Raw genomic sequence first — 16412 nt, forward strand, 5'->3', positions numbered from 1 at the left:
GCTGCTCTGTCCGATCTCGCCTTGATAGAGCATTGGAAGGGATTAGGATGGCTGGATTGCATGAATGACATCGTTCCTAGGGGTGTGTGGAAACGCATCTACTCACCTAATTGTCCCAGTGGAGTAATCGCTAGTAGGCTCGACCACCTGGCCATCTATGACAGGTTTTGCGATGTTAAAGGCAGCCAAGGACATGGAGCAGGCCAGAAAGAGCGTTGCGTCAGCAAGGTACCTCCCTGAACGAAGTGGTGAGGTTCAAGCCGGTGATGCGCGAACTGCGTTCCTACACTGACCTGGGCAGATTCTGTTTCAATAGTGTGAATGTTCATGCAGAATACAATAACATTTACACTCATCGTCTCCCAAAGCCAAACGCGATCTGTCGAGGATCCAATTCCACTTCTTTCCCCTGTGTTTCAACGAAACGTTCTGGAATAAAATGATCTGGGTCGCTGTACGTCTCAGGATCATGCAGCATTTCCTGCATAACATCGCTTGCATTAGAGTTTTCGATGTCCATTGCACCCACATGCACAAAAAAACCGACCAGACATTGGTGTAAATTATGGTGCCTCGGGGAAGGTGATAACCAGCGTGCATGTCGTCCTGGATGAGGCGATGGGCCACTCCTGCGACACGGGCCGTCCATAAGCTCAAATGAGGATCACTTGTTTTTAAACACCGACTGCCTACCGAGAGGGGTGACCGGCTGCCATCGCAGGACCTCCAGGCAAACAGCGTTAACGTAAGGCAATCGTTCGCGATCTGCAAGCTCAGGAAGCCTCTCGCCGCCAATTACGGTGTCGATTTCCTCCTGTGCTTTTCTCTGCACGTCCGGATAGCATATCATCGCCAGATAAAAGGTGCATATGGAAGATGCGGTCTGGAATACATCCCTACCATCAGCTGTCGCAACGCCAAAGCACCTGAAGAACCAATGACTTGCCGTATCCGCACCAGCTGGTGGCATAAGTAGGATTCAGTGGTAAGCTTCCGGGTTATCAAGTCGCTTACCGCCATAGAAAGAGGTGGCGGCATCCTGAATGACGGACTCGCGTTCTGGGCTGACATCGTCTTTCCAAAACTTTTACACAAAGCTGGACGGTGCTATGCCTGCCGCCTGCAATCCTTATGACACGCAATTAGGCAAGAAAGAACAATCGCACGTACATTTTGTCCCTTGGCGAATTCGTACGGAGTTCGGGACATTATATCGTAGTCTGTGGCCCATGCTTGAACCGTTTTCTTCCAGCGAGTTCCAGGCATCCAATCCGGGACGTGCCTCACTGTGCAAGCTCACCATTGAGTATTATTCTTCTAAACACTATAAATATACTGACAGAAAGGAAGCGTGTCAGCAAGGAATGCTCCGGGAGCAGTCGCCAGCGAGAACTCGTTGACGCCGCGATCAACAATTTCCACTAGAGGGTCCGTCCCGTCTTGGACTTGATACCCATAAACGAGTTCTAGTGCAGTCGCAGCAGTCAACCTAGATCAAAGTTCAATAGGACTGTGTTAATTGATGCTATGGCATGATATATGAACGTATAGAGCTCGTCGATGGGTTTGCGACTGCAACGTATGTGGATCATGCATGAGACGCAAGAGATATCTGTGAGCTTGACGTTCTAGAACGTTTGATATCTTCGCTGTGTTCTTGCGTTTCCTATGAATTGAGCATGTAGACGACGGGTCTCCCGCCAACGACTACCGTAGTGATGTAAAGCCAATGCGTGATCCCATCCTATCATTTCCCCAGCTACTGTCAAAGTCGGTCGATCGGAGTATATAGCGCTCTTTTTCTCAAGCATCTCCATTGCCCGTGTTGACGAGCTTATTATGACGATGGGTTGGTTCAAAAGCTGTATAGACATAATGTCTCCTGTGAGAATCAAGCTTATTGTCAGATGTCGCGCATAGAGAGTGGAAACATCAACATTACCCCAGCGATCGCTCCATTCACTAAACGTCTTCCATTCATGAGAAATTGGCAAATCCAAGAGGTTACCAAGCATCGGCCATCCTTTCGGACCGGGAGGCAAATGTGGGGCGGATGCCGAACGCCTGCGTTGTACGATACGCGCTGTGAGGAAAATGGCGAGCAAAGCTGCCCCAACGTCGAAGAGAGCCACGAATAACATCCTCGTTGGATGCTGTGCGTAGAGAGTCAACAGAGCCGGTCTTCCAGAGTCTCTCGTTCATATAGGAAAGCAGAATAGCGCGCCACGCAAGGTCCTGCCAATGAGCAGACACATCAGGGCTATAATGATACCACGTGTCATGGGCATCAGGATATGCATATACAGACTGAAATGTATGATCTGCAGCTCGGCAGCACTCACTTTTTTACAGTCACACATGCATATCCGCCCTACATCCGCAATCTGATGACGACTTACAGTGCAAGCCCTGATCGTAGCTCCTTGTGAAGGGCGCAACAAGTGTGCCTTCGTGAAATGGCAGCTCTTCAAGTAGAAATTATATTGGAGACTTACAACATCACGAAGCTGACATATAGGCCATGAGCCGCCATGTAAGCGTGCATAGATACTGCAACGAGGCCGATAAGGAATGAGATGGGATAGCTATAGTGCTCAGCTTACCAGGGCATCGAATATCCAGAGGCGAAGAGAATCGCGATAGGGTGTCTTCTCCGAGTCGGCTCCTCGGAGTTGAATATGAAAGAGGCTCGGGGGAACTGTGCGCCCGAGCTTTGGACAATAGCGTCATGAGGCATATGCATGAGGCCTTGCAACTTTAGTAGTAGCCCTGGTTGATCTGGCCGATAAACATCAGTGCAAAGGATTCGTTGGACGTCTTCCCTGTTCAGTAAGCGCTAGCACATCCCACGTTATGGATGGATGCGATTTGAGGCGATTCTATTTCAATGCAGGAGCGCAGAAGTACTACAAGAATACAATGCCATCGTACTGTTCCATCATCTGGATCAGCATGTGCTCGTATGGTCAGTGGGGCATGACAATACAGTTTCATGCTACAGGAGTCACGAGCACCAGAAGGAACGTTGCAAACCGCGGAGTACATTGGGCTTGATACAGGCTTTATGGTCGAGGGTCGATACTAACGGATAAGCTCGGCGTTCAGAATGAGGGATTCAGCTTTTGCAGATCGGGGCTTGACGCTGTACTCAAACGGCACTGGGTGACTGTTACTAATCAGTGCCGAGCAATTATGATACCCATGGTATAAACAGACCTGATAACGCCACTGGTGCATTCGATAGTTGGTTCAACTACTACGCCATCGACGACAGGTTTGAAAATCTCAAAAACGGCCAAGGACATGGCGCAAGAGACGAAGATCGACGCGTCTGCAAATTGAAGGCCCGGGCAACTCCTGCGTAGGCATAGCTTTGAGTCAACATGCGTCAACGACAAGTACAATCAGACTCACCGTCTCCCGAAACCGAAAACAAATGCACGAGGATCTTGTTCGGGAACTTTATCCTGAGCAGGAAGGTATCGTTCGGGCATGAACTCGGATGGACTAGAGTATGTCCGCGTATCGTGCAAGAATTGCCTATTCGTATCACAACCGTGCCGAATCCAAGCTAATCAGCAAGGACCTCAAATGAAAAATAGAGAGAATGCATACCATATATTGGCAATGAATGCCGTGCCCTTCGAGAAGAAAAACTCTCCATAGTAGTCATCCTCACTAAGCACGTGAGGGAAACCTAGAAGGAGAGGTCAGCAAGCTTCAAACCTTCCATAGAGAGAAGCAAACCTATAGGAGCCGTAGGATTCCAGCGCATCACCTCCAAGCATAACGCATTCACGTATGGCAGGTTATCTCGATCGGCAAGGGTTGGAAGCCGATCAGTGCCTACTACTGTGTCGATTTCCATCTGCGCCTTCTTTTGCACCTCAGGATAGCACATCATGGCCAAGAAGAAAGAGGATAGCAATGACACCGTCTAGAGGGACATAGGTGGTTGTTCAGTGCCTATGCGCGTGTCAAAACCAGGAGAGAACATACAGTGTCGGACCCGCCTATTCAGCACGTAAGCGTGACCCTCTGAGGCATCAAAGGCAGCGGCACGACGCACCGATGTAAAGTGATGCCGCTGCATCCTTGATGAGCTGCTTGCGTTCCGGGCTCAGGTTGTGCTCAAGCTGACGAGAGGTGAAGCTAGGGATTGCAGTTCCAGCTGCCTGTAGGGACACGCATCCATTAGCACGTGGTATGTATATCATGCATCGTAAATTACCATCTGCTGCTCAACAAAGTCGAATGGCATATTGCACATGACGGACACGTTCTTTGCCATCGACTTTGCGCGCTTCTTCCACGAGAGGCCCGGCACCCACGAAGGGACGTATTTGACTATGCAGCAGTATATTTCTCTTTGGTCAGTGCAATCAGTAAAGCTCGGAAGCTGTCAAAGCGCACTGTACGGGAAGACATCGACAAGAAACGCGGCGGGAGATAGAGCCAATGTCGCCTCGGAAACCGCGACGTGCACCATGCGAACGAACGGATCATCGTCCTCCTCCGCTTTATATCCATACGCGAGGAGGAGGATTATAGCGCCTGCGGTCCTGTGAGAGATGTAAAGATAAATGTGTGGAACGAATAACCTCTCTGCCGACAACACTTACTGACGGATGTGTGCGACCAAGTTCTCAGGCCGTCGAAGGGTGCGCAAGAGGAAGCGATGGGTCTGCGCCTCGAAGAGAGGCGCAAGATCTGCTACCTTCTCGCGAGTGCCGATGAATTGCGAAAACAGTCGACGGGTCTCCCTAAGCTTGGGACCGTACTGCACTTGAGAACCTATACGATCCCAGCCTACCATCTCTCCCGCAACAACGAACGTCGGCCGAGCAGAGTAGATCGAGCTCCGCTTCTCGAATAGGTCCATGGCAATTTGGGACGAATTGATGATTACCATGCGTCGTCCAAGCAAGCTTATGGACATGAGGTCACCTAGGCAATGTTGAATGAGCATTCACAAATGGAGGCTCAAAAACGACGAGTTGTGCTTACCCCATCTCTGGCCCCATTCTGCGAATCTCTTCCACTGTTGCGTGGTAGGCATATCGAAGATGTTACCGATCAGGGGCCATCCTTGCGGACCAGGCGGCAAGGTACTAGCACGCCTTCGGTGATGACCGATGGTCACAAGAAGGACGGCAGAGGCTACCGAGAGAGCGAGGAAGAGGACGGTGAAGTGATTGTACATTTGTGCCACACTTCATCCTGCCTGTCAAGTAAACGTTTTATACTCTGGCGCATGCCCGATATTACGGCGCACTTGTGTGCGCTCCATCAAACACTGATGCATTTCCTCAGGAAATGCTCGGAGGACAGCCTTGCCTGATCATAGCCTAGCGGAACCCAACGACAATTACCGTACCGCTAGGGGGCCCAAACTGCCATGCTTGGATGGATAGCTAGCAATGACGTCCGGGTTCGTGGAACGGGGTCGCGGAAGACGCTGGCTCATCTTAACTCTACAAGGAAAGGTTTCAAGTGCACTTCTCGATTAGCTCGCGGTGTTCGATGCACAAGAGCCGGCTATATAGATGCTTTCGCGCACTACCATTCAACCTGGTATATTTTTGAGTTTCGATTGCTTCATGCCCTTCGGCCGACAAATCAGCGGAGGTTTGTGCGTCAGCGACTACACGAATCAGCATGATCATGAGGGACGCTAAGGGAGCTAAAGGGACAACACTCGCCATTTTGTCGTAGTGCAATTATGCAGAGCTGTTCTCGTCCCTCATGCAGAAGCGGATAGGCGTTCTCGGTGCCACCTATGACGAGATGTAACGACGGTGGAGGCAAGAACATTTGCTCCCCGATTAATGAACATGCCCTGACGCCACAATTGAACGTGTTACATGAGTGGTTGTGTTGAGAAGATAGCAACCGCAAATTTGGACATCTATAGAGGCTCCTGCCCGATCTTGCACGGGGGCCGAGGCATACGCGCGGGCGGAGGCAAGGAGTATGAATGGACGGCGCTTTTTTCGTCCACCATATATAGGCGCCCGTCTCGGGGACGACAGCATGCTAGCGCCCGGCAAGTCTGTCTAGGTCTTCCTGCTGCGTCATGGACATCAGAAACGAGGCAGGAGCACTGGCGAGTTTCGCCTACGATCGGGGGGAAGCAAGAGAGGGAGCCCATTCTAAGGTCGGGAAGGCATCGTCGGTAGTCGTTAGTTCGTAAGATAGGGCCGTGGTAACCGGCCAAACCTACGCTAGCGCTAGCCGCACGAACAGCATTCGGAGGCATGGCTTCTGATGAGGATTACGACGCTGGCATCAATCATGAAACTGGCATCCGATAGCAAGATTCCTTCTGATCCGTTGGATTGCCAAACTTGAACTGCAAACACACCGAGAGGACCGCACCTTGATGTTGCGTGGTCCTCGGACGCCGTCAGAAAGCTGACATTTACTCTGCGAGAAGGCGACGGTCTCTGAGCGTTCCGAATCGGCGAGAGGCCGCGACACACGTGACCGTGTTGCGGCGTTCGCGCGTATCGATTGAGAGTCTGAGACGCGCCTGCCCTTACTCGTCTGCAGTGGTCTCTCCGAACTCTCAGAACAATTCTTTTGCGAACCTTTACTTCCACACCATGCCCGGTCGTCTTCAGCACAAGGTGCCAGCTCTCGATGACTCTGAGGATAGTTGCTAATAAGCACGTCTATCCAGGTAGCGCTTATCACAGGCGCGGGATCGTACGTCTCCCGCTACAGGAAAGACACGCAGTAGCGCTGAGCGTTCGTATGTCAGAGGTATTGGCCTGGAGTCTGCGATCCTGTTCGCGCAGGAAGGCGCCCACGTCGCTCTCGTGGATGTCAACGGACCAGCAGTCCAGAAGACGCACAAGCTTATCGCAGAACGCTTCCCTGATGTCAAATCCATCCCCATTCAGGCCGACGTCAGCAAGGAGGAGAGCGTCAAGAACATGGTTGATGAGACCGTGAAGACGTTCGGGCGGCTAGATGTCATGGTACGTTCCTATTGTTCCGTCAGGCATAATCATTCAATCATTCATTCGTATCACACGATCTCCGCAGTTCAACAATGCCGGTACGTTATTGCATGCAGTATAGTGTAGCTTCTTTCATATGAACATATGTGTAGGTATCATGCATCCCGAGGATGACAACGCGCTGAACACGGAGGAACGCATCTGGGATCTAACGATGAGCATCAACGTCAAGGGCGTCTGGTGGGGCTGCAAATACGCGATTCTTGCGATGCGGCAAAACGTCACCGATGAGAGTAAGGGCCTACATACCGGCGGTAGCATCATCAACACGGCGAGCTTCGTCGCGCTCATGGGCGCGGCGACTCCGCAGCTGGCCTGTGCGTGCTATCATGGCATTTGTTATCCCGTCAGCTAGCTCACACATGCCTGCTGGCGCACAGACACTGCGTCAAAGGTACGCAGTCAACGCCCGTCGTGATATACACCGATCACTCACACATCACAGGGTGCTGTCCTCGCCATGACGCGTGAACTCGCAATGGTGCACGCTCGCGAAGGCATTCGTATCAACTCCATCTGCCCGTACGTGCCGCACTTCCTGATCTTTCGTAACTTCCTGATTCGGGTCTAGCGGTCCCCTAAAAACTCGTACGCGCTAAGCGATCAGACGCCCACGTTTGAGACTGACTTGATCGCGGACTGTCCTAGCCTTGTTGATGGACTTCCTCAACACCGATGAGAAGAAGAACCGCCGGATGGTCCACCTGCCTATGGGTCGCTTCGGAGAGGCCGTCGAAGTGGCCAGAGGTGCTCTGTTCTGTGAGTCTGCCGTGTCACCATCATGACCGCCTGTGCTCATTCGTCTTTCACAGTGGCGAGCGATGACAGCAGCTACGTGACGGTACGTTCCTGAGCTCATTCTGCTTGCGTTAGCTAGACCATACTGTTATCTATAGGGAACGGACTTCAAGGTCGATGGCGGTCTCAGCTCTTGCTATGTGACGCCTCTGGGAGAACCCGTCCTTTCTCCTCCGTCCAGTCTCATCTAATCGGTGACAACGCTGGTTCCGGCAGTATGCGAGGGGCAGAAACGCTGCGTAACAGGAGGAATATGTACGACCTCAGGATAGAATTATTAATGTACACATAGCAAAGTTAAACAAACTGCGAAAGGATCTGCGGACCCCCTAGATACACTACATTCGCACAGAAACCTGATGGCGACTGAAGATGAGACATCAGTCACAGCATGAATACTAATCCAATTCGATACACCAAGTACCGCTGGGCACATGATTTACTCTTCCTTCTTCCCGACCTCCTGCGCCGCTGCTGCTCTTGCCTTCTCCTTTTCAGCTCTACGCACTCTGAGAATCTCGGTGCCAATCAAGTTCTTGATCTCGTGGTGCAACTCCGGCTTGTAGCCGAAGTCGAACAGCAGTTCCAAGTGCACGAAGAATGGCGCAAGGACGACAGCTGAGACAGGGTGATCAACGGGGGGCTGATAGCGAGAGGGGAGTTATGCATACCACCAATGAGGTTGTCTAGGAGAGCGGGCGAACGACCCTCCGGACCGTAGTGGCCAGCGAACTGCGCAATCCAGCACACGATGTGGATAGCAGCAGCATGCTTGAATGAGTTATGAGTGTATGAATAAGCGTTGGCCATCAGCACAGACAGCGTCATCTGAGGAACGTAGCAAGCCTGCAACCCAACATGCTGCATGAGAAGCGACGAGGTCATATGGGTCGAACACCACGCACCGCCGCAGTGGGCTCCAGGAGGAAGTAGTACAGCACATATACGGCAGCCTGGACGAAGGACCAGTTGAAGTCAAACACCAGGTAGTCATTGAGCCTGTAGTGGATTTGCGGGAAGAAGGACGGCGTCGGGATGGCCGTGGCCATCACTTGGAAGGTCCTTTGAGAGGAACGAGATGTCAGACAGACCGTATGCGGTCTGTATCGAACGGGCGCACCATATCAGGATCGGGACGCAGACTTGGTGAATTTTGATGTTAATGGGATTGTTGTGGTAGGCGCCGTAGAATGCCAACTGAAGGAGCAGTCGATCGTCCTCCACGCCCCTGAAGAGAGGCAACGACTATACACACCTGTTTCTTGACGTTGAGGAGATCAGAGAACTGCATGATGGTAGTTGTTGAAAGCAACTAGAAGGGAAGAGCAAAGTTGCTGGGAGAGTCCCGTGGCACGGACAGGGAGAAATAGGATCCTGATGATGCCATGACTGAGACTCGACGTGGATCCGCCTCGGACACTCACGCTGCCCGTCCGGACCAAGTCCGGACCACCATGAGACCATCTCAGACCCGACACCGGCGATGTTGCGGCGTTTCCTTCTTGACTTGGTCTTGATGAAGCGTGTTCTTGAGCAAAATATGTCGAGGTGACGGTACTCATATTACATATCGGAACGTTTGAATTTGTTGGGAGCATCAACGCAATGCATCACCGAGTCTCCCAATTAGGCTCGTCGATTTGATCGTCACCAACTTACGACGGGCAGTGTATTTCCCGACCTTCTTTCACCGAGATAGCTTAGGTGGCTTTCGCACATGTAAATTCTGGGATTCGACACTGAAACGGGCGGCGAGCCTCGAGACTTGTTCAAGTTTGATGAAGGTCCGACCTATGGTGCAGATTCCGGCGGAATCTGCCGGCGGATTCCGCCGGATTTCTACCTCGGAAGTAAGGTGGCTCACCGGCAATTTCTTGTAACCTACATATGTTTTGGAATGTCTAGCACGAAATCCTGTAACAAAGTCACTCACCAGCAATCTTTGGTGATGTAGATACATTTCTGAATTGCTAGCATGAAATCCTGGTAGCTCACCTGCAATTGTTAGTGACCTCAATACATTTTTGAATTTCAAGGTAGCTCACCTGCAATTGTTGGTGACCTAAATACATTTTTGAATTTCAAGGTAGCTCACCTGCAATTGTTGGTGACCTAAATACATTTTTCAAGGCAGCTCACCAGCAATTTCTGGTGACCTAGACACATTTTTGAATTTCTTTCACGAAATCCTCATAGCTCACCAGCAGTTTCTGGTATGCTAGACATGTTTCTGGATTTCTAGCATAAAATCCTCATAGCTCACCAGCAATTTCTGGTATGCTAGATGTGTTTCTGGATTTCTATCATAAAAATCCTTGTAGCTCACCAGCAATTGCAGGTAACCTAGGCAGTCTTTCTACCATGAAATCCTTATAGCCCACCAGCAATTGCAGGTAACCTAGACAGTCTTTCTACCATGAAATCCTTATAGCCCACCAGCAATTGCAGGTAACCTAGGCCATCTTTTGAGAAGCAGCATCAATAATGCACAGTACTTCTTCAACATGCCTACGGACTGAAATCTGCTGTTGACGGGCTTCTACCATGAAACTCACTAAGCAAGGTGGCTTAATGGTAAATTCTTGTAATCTAGACATGAAATTCTGGAAGCAAGGTAGCTCACCAGCAATTTCTGGTAACATTAATGGATTTCGCTGTACAAATCCAGCAATCTGTCAGATTCACGAAAAATTCAAAAACATGTCTGTGTTAACAGAGTTTGCTGGTGAGCTACTTTGATGCTGGGAGTTCATGCTAGAAATTCAAAAATGTGTCTTAGATTGCCAGAAATTGCCAGTGAGCTACAAGGAGTTCATGGTAGAAATATAAAAACATGTTCAAATCCTTCTTTTTCCCGTACCACCATGTCCGCTATAGGCGCCCAACAAGCGACTGCCAGCGAATCGACCATGGAGGGCATAGGTGTTGAGCGAACTCCTCCGGGAGGGTCTCCACCACCAGCGAGCGCGACGATGTCAGCCCCAGGGCCGACGCCCCCGCACCCGCCGGTCCACAATCATATGCGCGACACCATTAGATCTCTGCGCAATAATCTGAACAACCTTGCTACTGGCGTGCAGCGCGTTATCGAAGGCCCCTACGAGGCCGCATCATATTCCGACGAATTCGAAAACTGCGCTGTCGCGCTCTCTACCTGCCTTCGCGACTTCCACGACGCTCTCGTGTGCGACCCCCTCATCGTCGACACCGAGGCTGGTGTCCGGGTCCTAAACCTCTACCAAGGTCTCTTCCATCAGCGGCTTAGCGACGCAGCCGTCCTTCTCGACGACGACGCACTCATGGATGAGGTTCCGCACACCCGCCCGCGCACGAAAGGCGCCCTCCCTGTCGGCATCGACGTGCAGGCTGCCCTGACTAAGGCTGTCGAGGACGGCGTTCGTATGGCCACGTCAGCCATCAACACGCGACTGTCGGCTATCGAGGCCCAGCTAGTACGTGGGCGTCCGCTTCCACACCCTCCTCAGGCCCCCGAGGGACCGCGACCCCAACCGCCAATCCGTACTGGTCGACAACGTGCCCCCGCCGCCGACTCCAGTGCTGCTGCCCCTGCAGCGCAGCCTACAACGCAGCCTGAGACACAGGCCCCGAATGCCCAATCTATGGCACAGGTGGCCGCCAAGAACCGCGAGAAGTGCTACGTCCTTCTCATTACTCCCGAGCAGCACGCCGCCATCGAGGCAGGGGGTACCATGCCCCAATGGTATGCCAAGGTCCATACACGCCTGCACGAGACCCCCGCGTGGGCCAAGGTACGTTTTCTCGGTCTTCGTTTCGCTGGACCAACCAAGGTCCAAGCGGCGTTCTCGCATGATTCCCCGGATGCGCTCATCAAGGAGTGTCTCCGGCCCATCCGTCATCTGCTGGGCGTGGTCCCACGTGCACCATCCCCTGCACCGGGCCCTCGAGAGCAGGCATCTGTCCCACAAGACTTCCGCCCTCTCGCTCCGGTGACTAAACTTTTCATTCCGAGCTGCCCGCTCCGTCACCCTGACTCGGGAGACATGCTCACCGAGGAGGAGATTCTGGCGGAGCTCCGCCGCAACTCCATGTTTTCCTCCGTTCACTTCAATGGTCTTCCCGACTTTGTCGTTCCCCCTGAGCACCGCGAGCAGCTCGGGAAATCCTCCCTTATCATTTCTATTGAGGATGTGCACCGCGACTTCTGCGCGCGCAACCTCCTTGGTCGTGACAACCGCGGTGACGCCGCTGGCTTTATATGGTTTTACGGTTCGCGCCTGATGGTTAAGAAGTCGAAAGATCGTCCCGTATTCCGTCAGTGCACTCGTTGCTGGCGCCTCACACATCTCGAAAGTCACTGCAAGAAGCGGGCACCGGTGTGCCGCTTCTGTGGAAAGACTACTCACACGTCCGATATGCATCGGCAGGCCTGCCTTGTCTGCAATCATGAGGCTCGTCCGGCCGACCAGCCTTGCGAGTCTGCTCACTATTTCTGCGTGGTCTGTGGCACCAATGGTCACAATGCCGCCGACACCACCTGCCCTGCGCGGAAAGATTACCGCATCCCCATCTCGCGCACCAACCCCTCATCATGAATATCACAACCGCGCATTTGAATGTGGCCCGGTCTAATCCGCGAGTCCACGGTTTTGTTTCTTCCACTTCCTACGATATCTATTTCCTTCAAGAACCGTGGTGGGGGCAAATCGGCATTGATACCCCCCATGGCTCTGAGTCAGGCACTGTTGTTTTTGGTCACGTCAATGTCCGGCCCTACGGCCTAGACGCTTTTCATTTCCCCTCAACCTCTGCGTCGCCGCGACCTCGAGCCAGTATCCTGGTCCGGCGCGTACTCTTAAACACTTACCATATATCCATGCGTACCGACCTGGTGTCGGACCCGGATGTAGTCATTCTTCATTTCGTTTCCCGCTCTGATCCCACCCATGATTTCTTCGTGGTCAACTGCTATAACGAAGGCTCGCGAGCCCAAAACCGCGTCCTGCCCACTCTCTATGACATCCCTTTCCCGCCACGAGCGAACCTCCTTGTCACCGGAGATTTTAATCTCCACCACCCCCTATGGTCGTGGACCGGACGGGCCTCCCGCTCTGCTTCCACTGCCTCCACCGCCTTCGCGGGGTGGCTAGAGCGCGAGTCGCTCGAAATCCTTAATGACCTCGATCAACCCACCCACATGGTGAATGGAGACCTGCTCTCAGGCACCATCATCGATCTGGTCTGCGCGACCTCCAGTGCGCAGTTTCACATTCACGGAGTCGCTGCTACTCCCACATCCTTTGAATCCGATCACGCTCTACTAACCTCTACTCTCTCTCACGTTGCTCACCCTATAGACGCTGACCTTGGCTTTCGAGTCGATGTGTCCAAACGAGACGACTGGAACACGTGCCTTGCCCGCGAGCTGGCGCTGTCCCCACCGCCGGCCAACTATACCACCAATGACGACCTCGAAGCGGGCGCTCAGGCTCTGCTGCGAGCAATGTCCGTGGCCTGCCACGAAGTGTTCCCCCGACGCACACATGCTCACTGGGCCTCCCAGCTCTGGTGGAACGATGCGTGCGACACTGCCCACGCAAATGTCCAGGCGGCGCCTACTCATGAGGAGAGGCGAGCAGCCAAAGCCACCCTCTCGACCACCATCCGACAAGCTCGGAAGGATTGGACTCGGGAGGCGGTCGCGCGACTCCAGCACACCGACCCCTGGCGACTCGCCTCCTGGACCAAAGGAGTGCGGGCGCCCCCGCTGCCCGTCATCCGCGCGGACGGGGAGACTGGCTCTCTCCCTGCCGACGCGGGTCGTCTACTCACACGTTTCTATTTTCCGGCGTCTCCGCCTTTGCCTGATCTGCCTCCTCTCTTTACCTCTGCGCCTCCGGCAGCACGCCCAGACCGTCCCCTCCTTATCACTGAAGTAACTGCCGCCATCGAGGCTGCGTCTAACTATTCAGCGCCCGGCATCTCCGGAGTGTCGTGGCGGCTCCTTAAATGGGTCTGGCGGTCTGGTGCACGTCATGCTCTTTTCCTTTTTCTTTCCTCTTCTTTGCGCCTGGGTTACCTCCCCGCCCCACTTCGGGCTGCGGCGGTTGTGTACTTGCCCAAGCCGGGCAAGGCGGATTACACCGCACCCAAGTCCCACCGACCAATTGCTCTACTGGAAACCTTAAGCAAGGTCCTCGAGAAAGTGGTTGCTGCTCGTTTCAACTTCCAGATCGGTGCTCACAATCTTGTGCCCGGCTCACAGTTTGGTGGGCGGGGCCAGCATTCCGTCGTGGATGCCAGAGTCACTCTGATGCACCGTGTACGCACCGCCTGGGAAAACGGTTTCTCTGCTACCTTACTGTGCATGGACGTTGAGGGCTATTACAATAACATTCGCCACGACGTCCTTCACTCTGCTCTCCTTTCTATGGGCTTTCCCACAAATGAGGTCCTTTGGACCATGTCCTTCCTTTCTTCGCGCACTGTGCGGCCCAAACTCAATTCAGAGCTGGGTCCATCATACCACGTCGCTGCGCTCGGCATCCCACAGGGATCGCCTCTGTCGCCAGTCCTCTCTACCATATACTCTTCCCCGCTGTATGCGAACCTTGATCCATTCACGCATCCCCAGCAGTCTACGGCGGGCTACGTTGACGATTTTTCCCTCCTTATCGTTTCTCCCTCGCTGAACGAGAACACGACCATCATCCAACGCACTCTGCCGAGTGTGGGCGCCACGCTTCGCCAGCTTGGGCTGACCATTGGCATGGCGAAAACAGAGCTTATCCACTTTACCTCCCCGAGATGCTCCCTTGACGTCAACCCTCCCCTGCGGATTCAGTGGGACGGAAGGGATATCACCATACAGCCTGCTTCATATCTGCGATGGCTCGGTATCTGGTACGACCGACGCCTCACCTTCACCCACCACATTCGCGTCATGGCGGCCAGGGCTTCGTCCTGTGTAGCCGCGTTCTGCATGCTCGCCAACACACAGCGAGGCATGACGGTCGTGCAAGCCCGCTTGCTATACCTTACCACCATCCTTCCCGTACTCACCTTTGGTAGCCCCGTGTGGTATAACCCGCGGGGCCCACGCTCACTCTTTCAACCTTTGCAACAGGTACAAAACAATGCACTGCGGTGGTTCATGGGAGCATGGCGGTCTACCCCCCACCACGTCCTCAACCTCATATCCAGCGTCCTGCCAATGCGACACCAGCTCGACAAGCTCAACGGCCTTGCCGCAGCTCGCCTCCTCACCCTCTCCGCGTCCCATCCGGTGACCCACTGCCTGGCAGCCAACCGCACTGCCCACCCGCCCAACTTCTCCCTCCTCAACCCCGCCATCCATGTCCATCACGGCACCAGCGCGGTGGATGTGCTCGAATAAACCCTGCCCACGAGAGCGGTGCGCCTTCTCCCCTGGTTGCAGCCGCCCTGGGACCCTGCGCATCCATGGGGTGAGAGGGTTCACGTCTGTGTCCCTCCGCCTACCAAAGACGGCTCCAAGGAGTACTTACGTTCCTTTTTCTTCCCTCTTTTACACTCTTCCATCCCTCTACCCGACGCCCTATGGGTCTTCACAGACAGCTCCCAAATCGCCCAGCCCGACCCCGCCCCGCGGAACCGACGAGCAGGTGCAGGTGCGTGTATCATTCACCAGGGTGCAGTAAAGTACGAGCGGGCTTGGGGCATGGGCCACCAGGCTGAGGTGTATGACGCCAAACTCTTCGCAATGGCAGCAGTCGCCAGCCGCTTTGCCGGTTTTCTGGTGACCTACCCCATGATTACCCACATTTACCTCTGCGCGGACAACCGCGCTGCCCTGTCCAATGTCCTGTCGCTGTGCCCACACAGTGGCCAGCCCTTCTCCCTTCGCTTTCGGGCACTTCTCGCTCCGCTCATGGAGCAATACCCACTTTTGAACATTTCGCTGCTATGGGTTCCAGGGCATACGGGTGTACTGGGTAACGAGGTGGCGGACCGGCTAGCCAAGGAAGGCACGTCCCTACCCGATAGTGTCCTACCCACCTTAACGTGGATCCGGCGCTGGGCGCGCGAGCGAGCGACCACCTCCTGGCAAACCGAGTTCCGTTACACCGATCGACCCCCTGCAATACGGTCCTCGTGGCCATCCCTGCCTTCCCAGACGCTCCACCCCGTTTTCACTTCCAAATATTATGAACGCGATGTCGAAGCCAGGTTAACCCAAGCCTTAACGGGCTACGGCTACCTGGCCCCTTACTTCTCTTCTCAATTTGGGACGGCGGGCCCCGCTCGTCACTTCCATGGCGCACTCTGTGTATGCGATCTAACCACCCCCAGCACCCGCACCCACGTCATGCTGCGCTGCCCGAGACATGCGCACGCGAGGCACCTGCTCTTCCGGAACCCCCAGCCCACCCTCCTGGATTTACATCGGCTTTGGCACCACCCCACCGGCCTTCATCGCCTCATCGCTTTCATTTCTACCACACCCGTCTTCTCCGCCGCGGCCCTCGCGCCCCTGGACCCTGGCTGATACGCCTTACCCTCGCGGCACTTCTGTGGCCGACCCCTCTATTTACTCCTAGTCTACACGTCGACACTTCCTCGTGCGGTTTC

The 16412-nt window shown here is 53.8% G+C and overlaps 5 protein-coding genes across 5 annotated transcripts; 1 reads left to right on the plus strand and 4 right to left on the minus strand.

Moving 5' to 3' along the window:
- Nucleotides 1–11: 11 nt before the first annotated feature.
- LAESUDRAFT_20864 (p450-domain-containing protein) lies at nt 12–948 on the minus strand. The gene is made up of 5 exons (XM_040901583.1): nt 694–948; nt 548–629; nt 351–481; nt 107–293; nt 12–51 (listed from the first exon to the last, which is right to left on the minus strand). Exons 1-4 carry the CDS (start codon nt 848–850, stop codon nt 256–258), a joined length of 408 nt encoding a protein of 135 aa, XP_040770410.1. The 5' UTR covers nt 851–948; the 3' UTR covers nt 12–51; nt 107–255.
- Nucleotides 949–1401: 453 nt separating this feature from the next.
- Nucleotides 1402–2229, minus strand: LAESUDRAFT_20869 (cytochrome P450). The gene is made up of 2 exons (XM_040901584.1): nt 1943–2229; nt 1402–1882 (listed from the first exon to the last, which is right to left on the minus strand). The coding sequence occupies exons 1-2, from the start codon at nt 2139–2141 to the stop codon at nt 1629–1631; spliced, it is 453 nt and encodes a 150-aa protein (XP_040770411.1). The 5' UTR covers nt 2142–2229; the 3' UTR covers nt 1402–1628.
- Nucleotides 2230–3081: 852 nt separating this feature from the next.
- On the minus strand, nt 3082–5203 carry LAESUDRAFT_639819 (cytochrome P450; the record flags this gene model as incomplete). Its single annotated transcript, XM_040903560.1, has 11 exons — nt 3082–3166; nt 3217–3357; nt 3415–3540; nt 3616–3697; nt 3748–3937; nt 4000–4013; nt 4070–4175; nt 4232–4347; nt 4414–4562; nt 4623–4947; nt 5008–5203. The coding sequence occupies 11 exons, from the start codon at nt 5201–5203 to the stop codon at nt 3082–3084; spliced, it is 1530 nt and encodes a 509-aa protein (XP_040770412.1).
- A 1402-nt stretch (nt 5204–6605) lies between these two features.
- On the plus strand, nt 6606–8014 carry LAESUDRAFT_753937 (short-chain dehydrogenase; the record flags this gene model as incomplete). The annotated part of the gene is made up of 11 exons (XM_040911821.1): nt 6606–6629; nt 6683–6708; nt 6764–6983; nt 7051–7063; nt 7118–7342; nt 7406–7419; nt 7471–7547; nt 7597–7613; nt 7674–7784; nt 7838–7866; nt 7922–8014. The coding sequence occupies 11 exons, from the start codon at nt 6606–6608 to the stop codon at nt 8012–8014; spliced, it is 849 nt and encodes a 282-aa protein (XP_040770413.1).
- Nucleotides 8015–8262: 248 nt separating this feature from the next.
- LAESUDRAFT_808414 (DUF962-domain-containing protein) lies at nt 8263–9328 on the minus strand (the record flags this gene model as incomplete). The annotated part of the gene is made up of 5 exons (XM_040914064.1): nt 9079–9328; nt 8944–9020; nt 8729–8885; nt 8495–8669; nt 8263–8441 (listed from the first exon to the last, which is right to left on the minus strand). Exons 1-5 carry the CDS (start codon nt 9112–9114, stop codon nt 8263–8265), a joined length of 624 nt encoding a protein of 207 aa, XP_040770414.1. The 5' UTR covers nt 9115–9328.
- Between the last annotated feature and the right edge of the window lie 7084 nt (nt 9329–16412).

Source organism: Laetiporus sulphureus, assembly GCF_001632365.1.
Source record: "Laetiporus sulphureus 93-53 unplaced genomic scaffold LAESUscaffold_1, whole genome shotgun sequence".
Taxonomy (NCBI): Eukaryota; Fungi; Basidiomycota; class Agaricomycetes; order Polyporales; family Laetiporaceae; genus Laetiporus; species Laetiporus sulphureus.

Bases quoted from the DNA above. Each gene is read 5' to 3' on its own strand.
- LAESUDRAFT_20869 (XM_040901584.1), bottom strand. From the start codon at position 2,141: ATGTTATTCGTGGCTCTCTTCGACGTTGGGGCAGCTTTGCTCGCCATT. The intron at 1,883-1,942 runs GTAATGTTGATG...TGATTCTCACAG, and splicing joins TGAATGGAGCGATCGCTGGG to GAGACATTATGTCTATACAG.
- LAESUDRAFT_20864 (XM_040901583.1), bottom strand. From the start codon at position 850: ATGATATGCTATCCGGACGTGCAGAGAAAAGCACAGGAGGAAATCGAC. The intron at 630-693 runs GTAGGCAGTCGG...CCCGTGTCGCAG, and splicing joins GCAGCCGGTCACCCCTCTCG to GAGTGGCCCATCGCCTCATC. The intron at 294-350 runs GTAAATGTTATT...GAATCTGCCCAG, and splicing joins GGCTTTGGGAGACGATGAGT to GTCAGTGTAGGAACGCAGTT.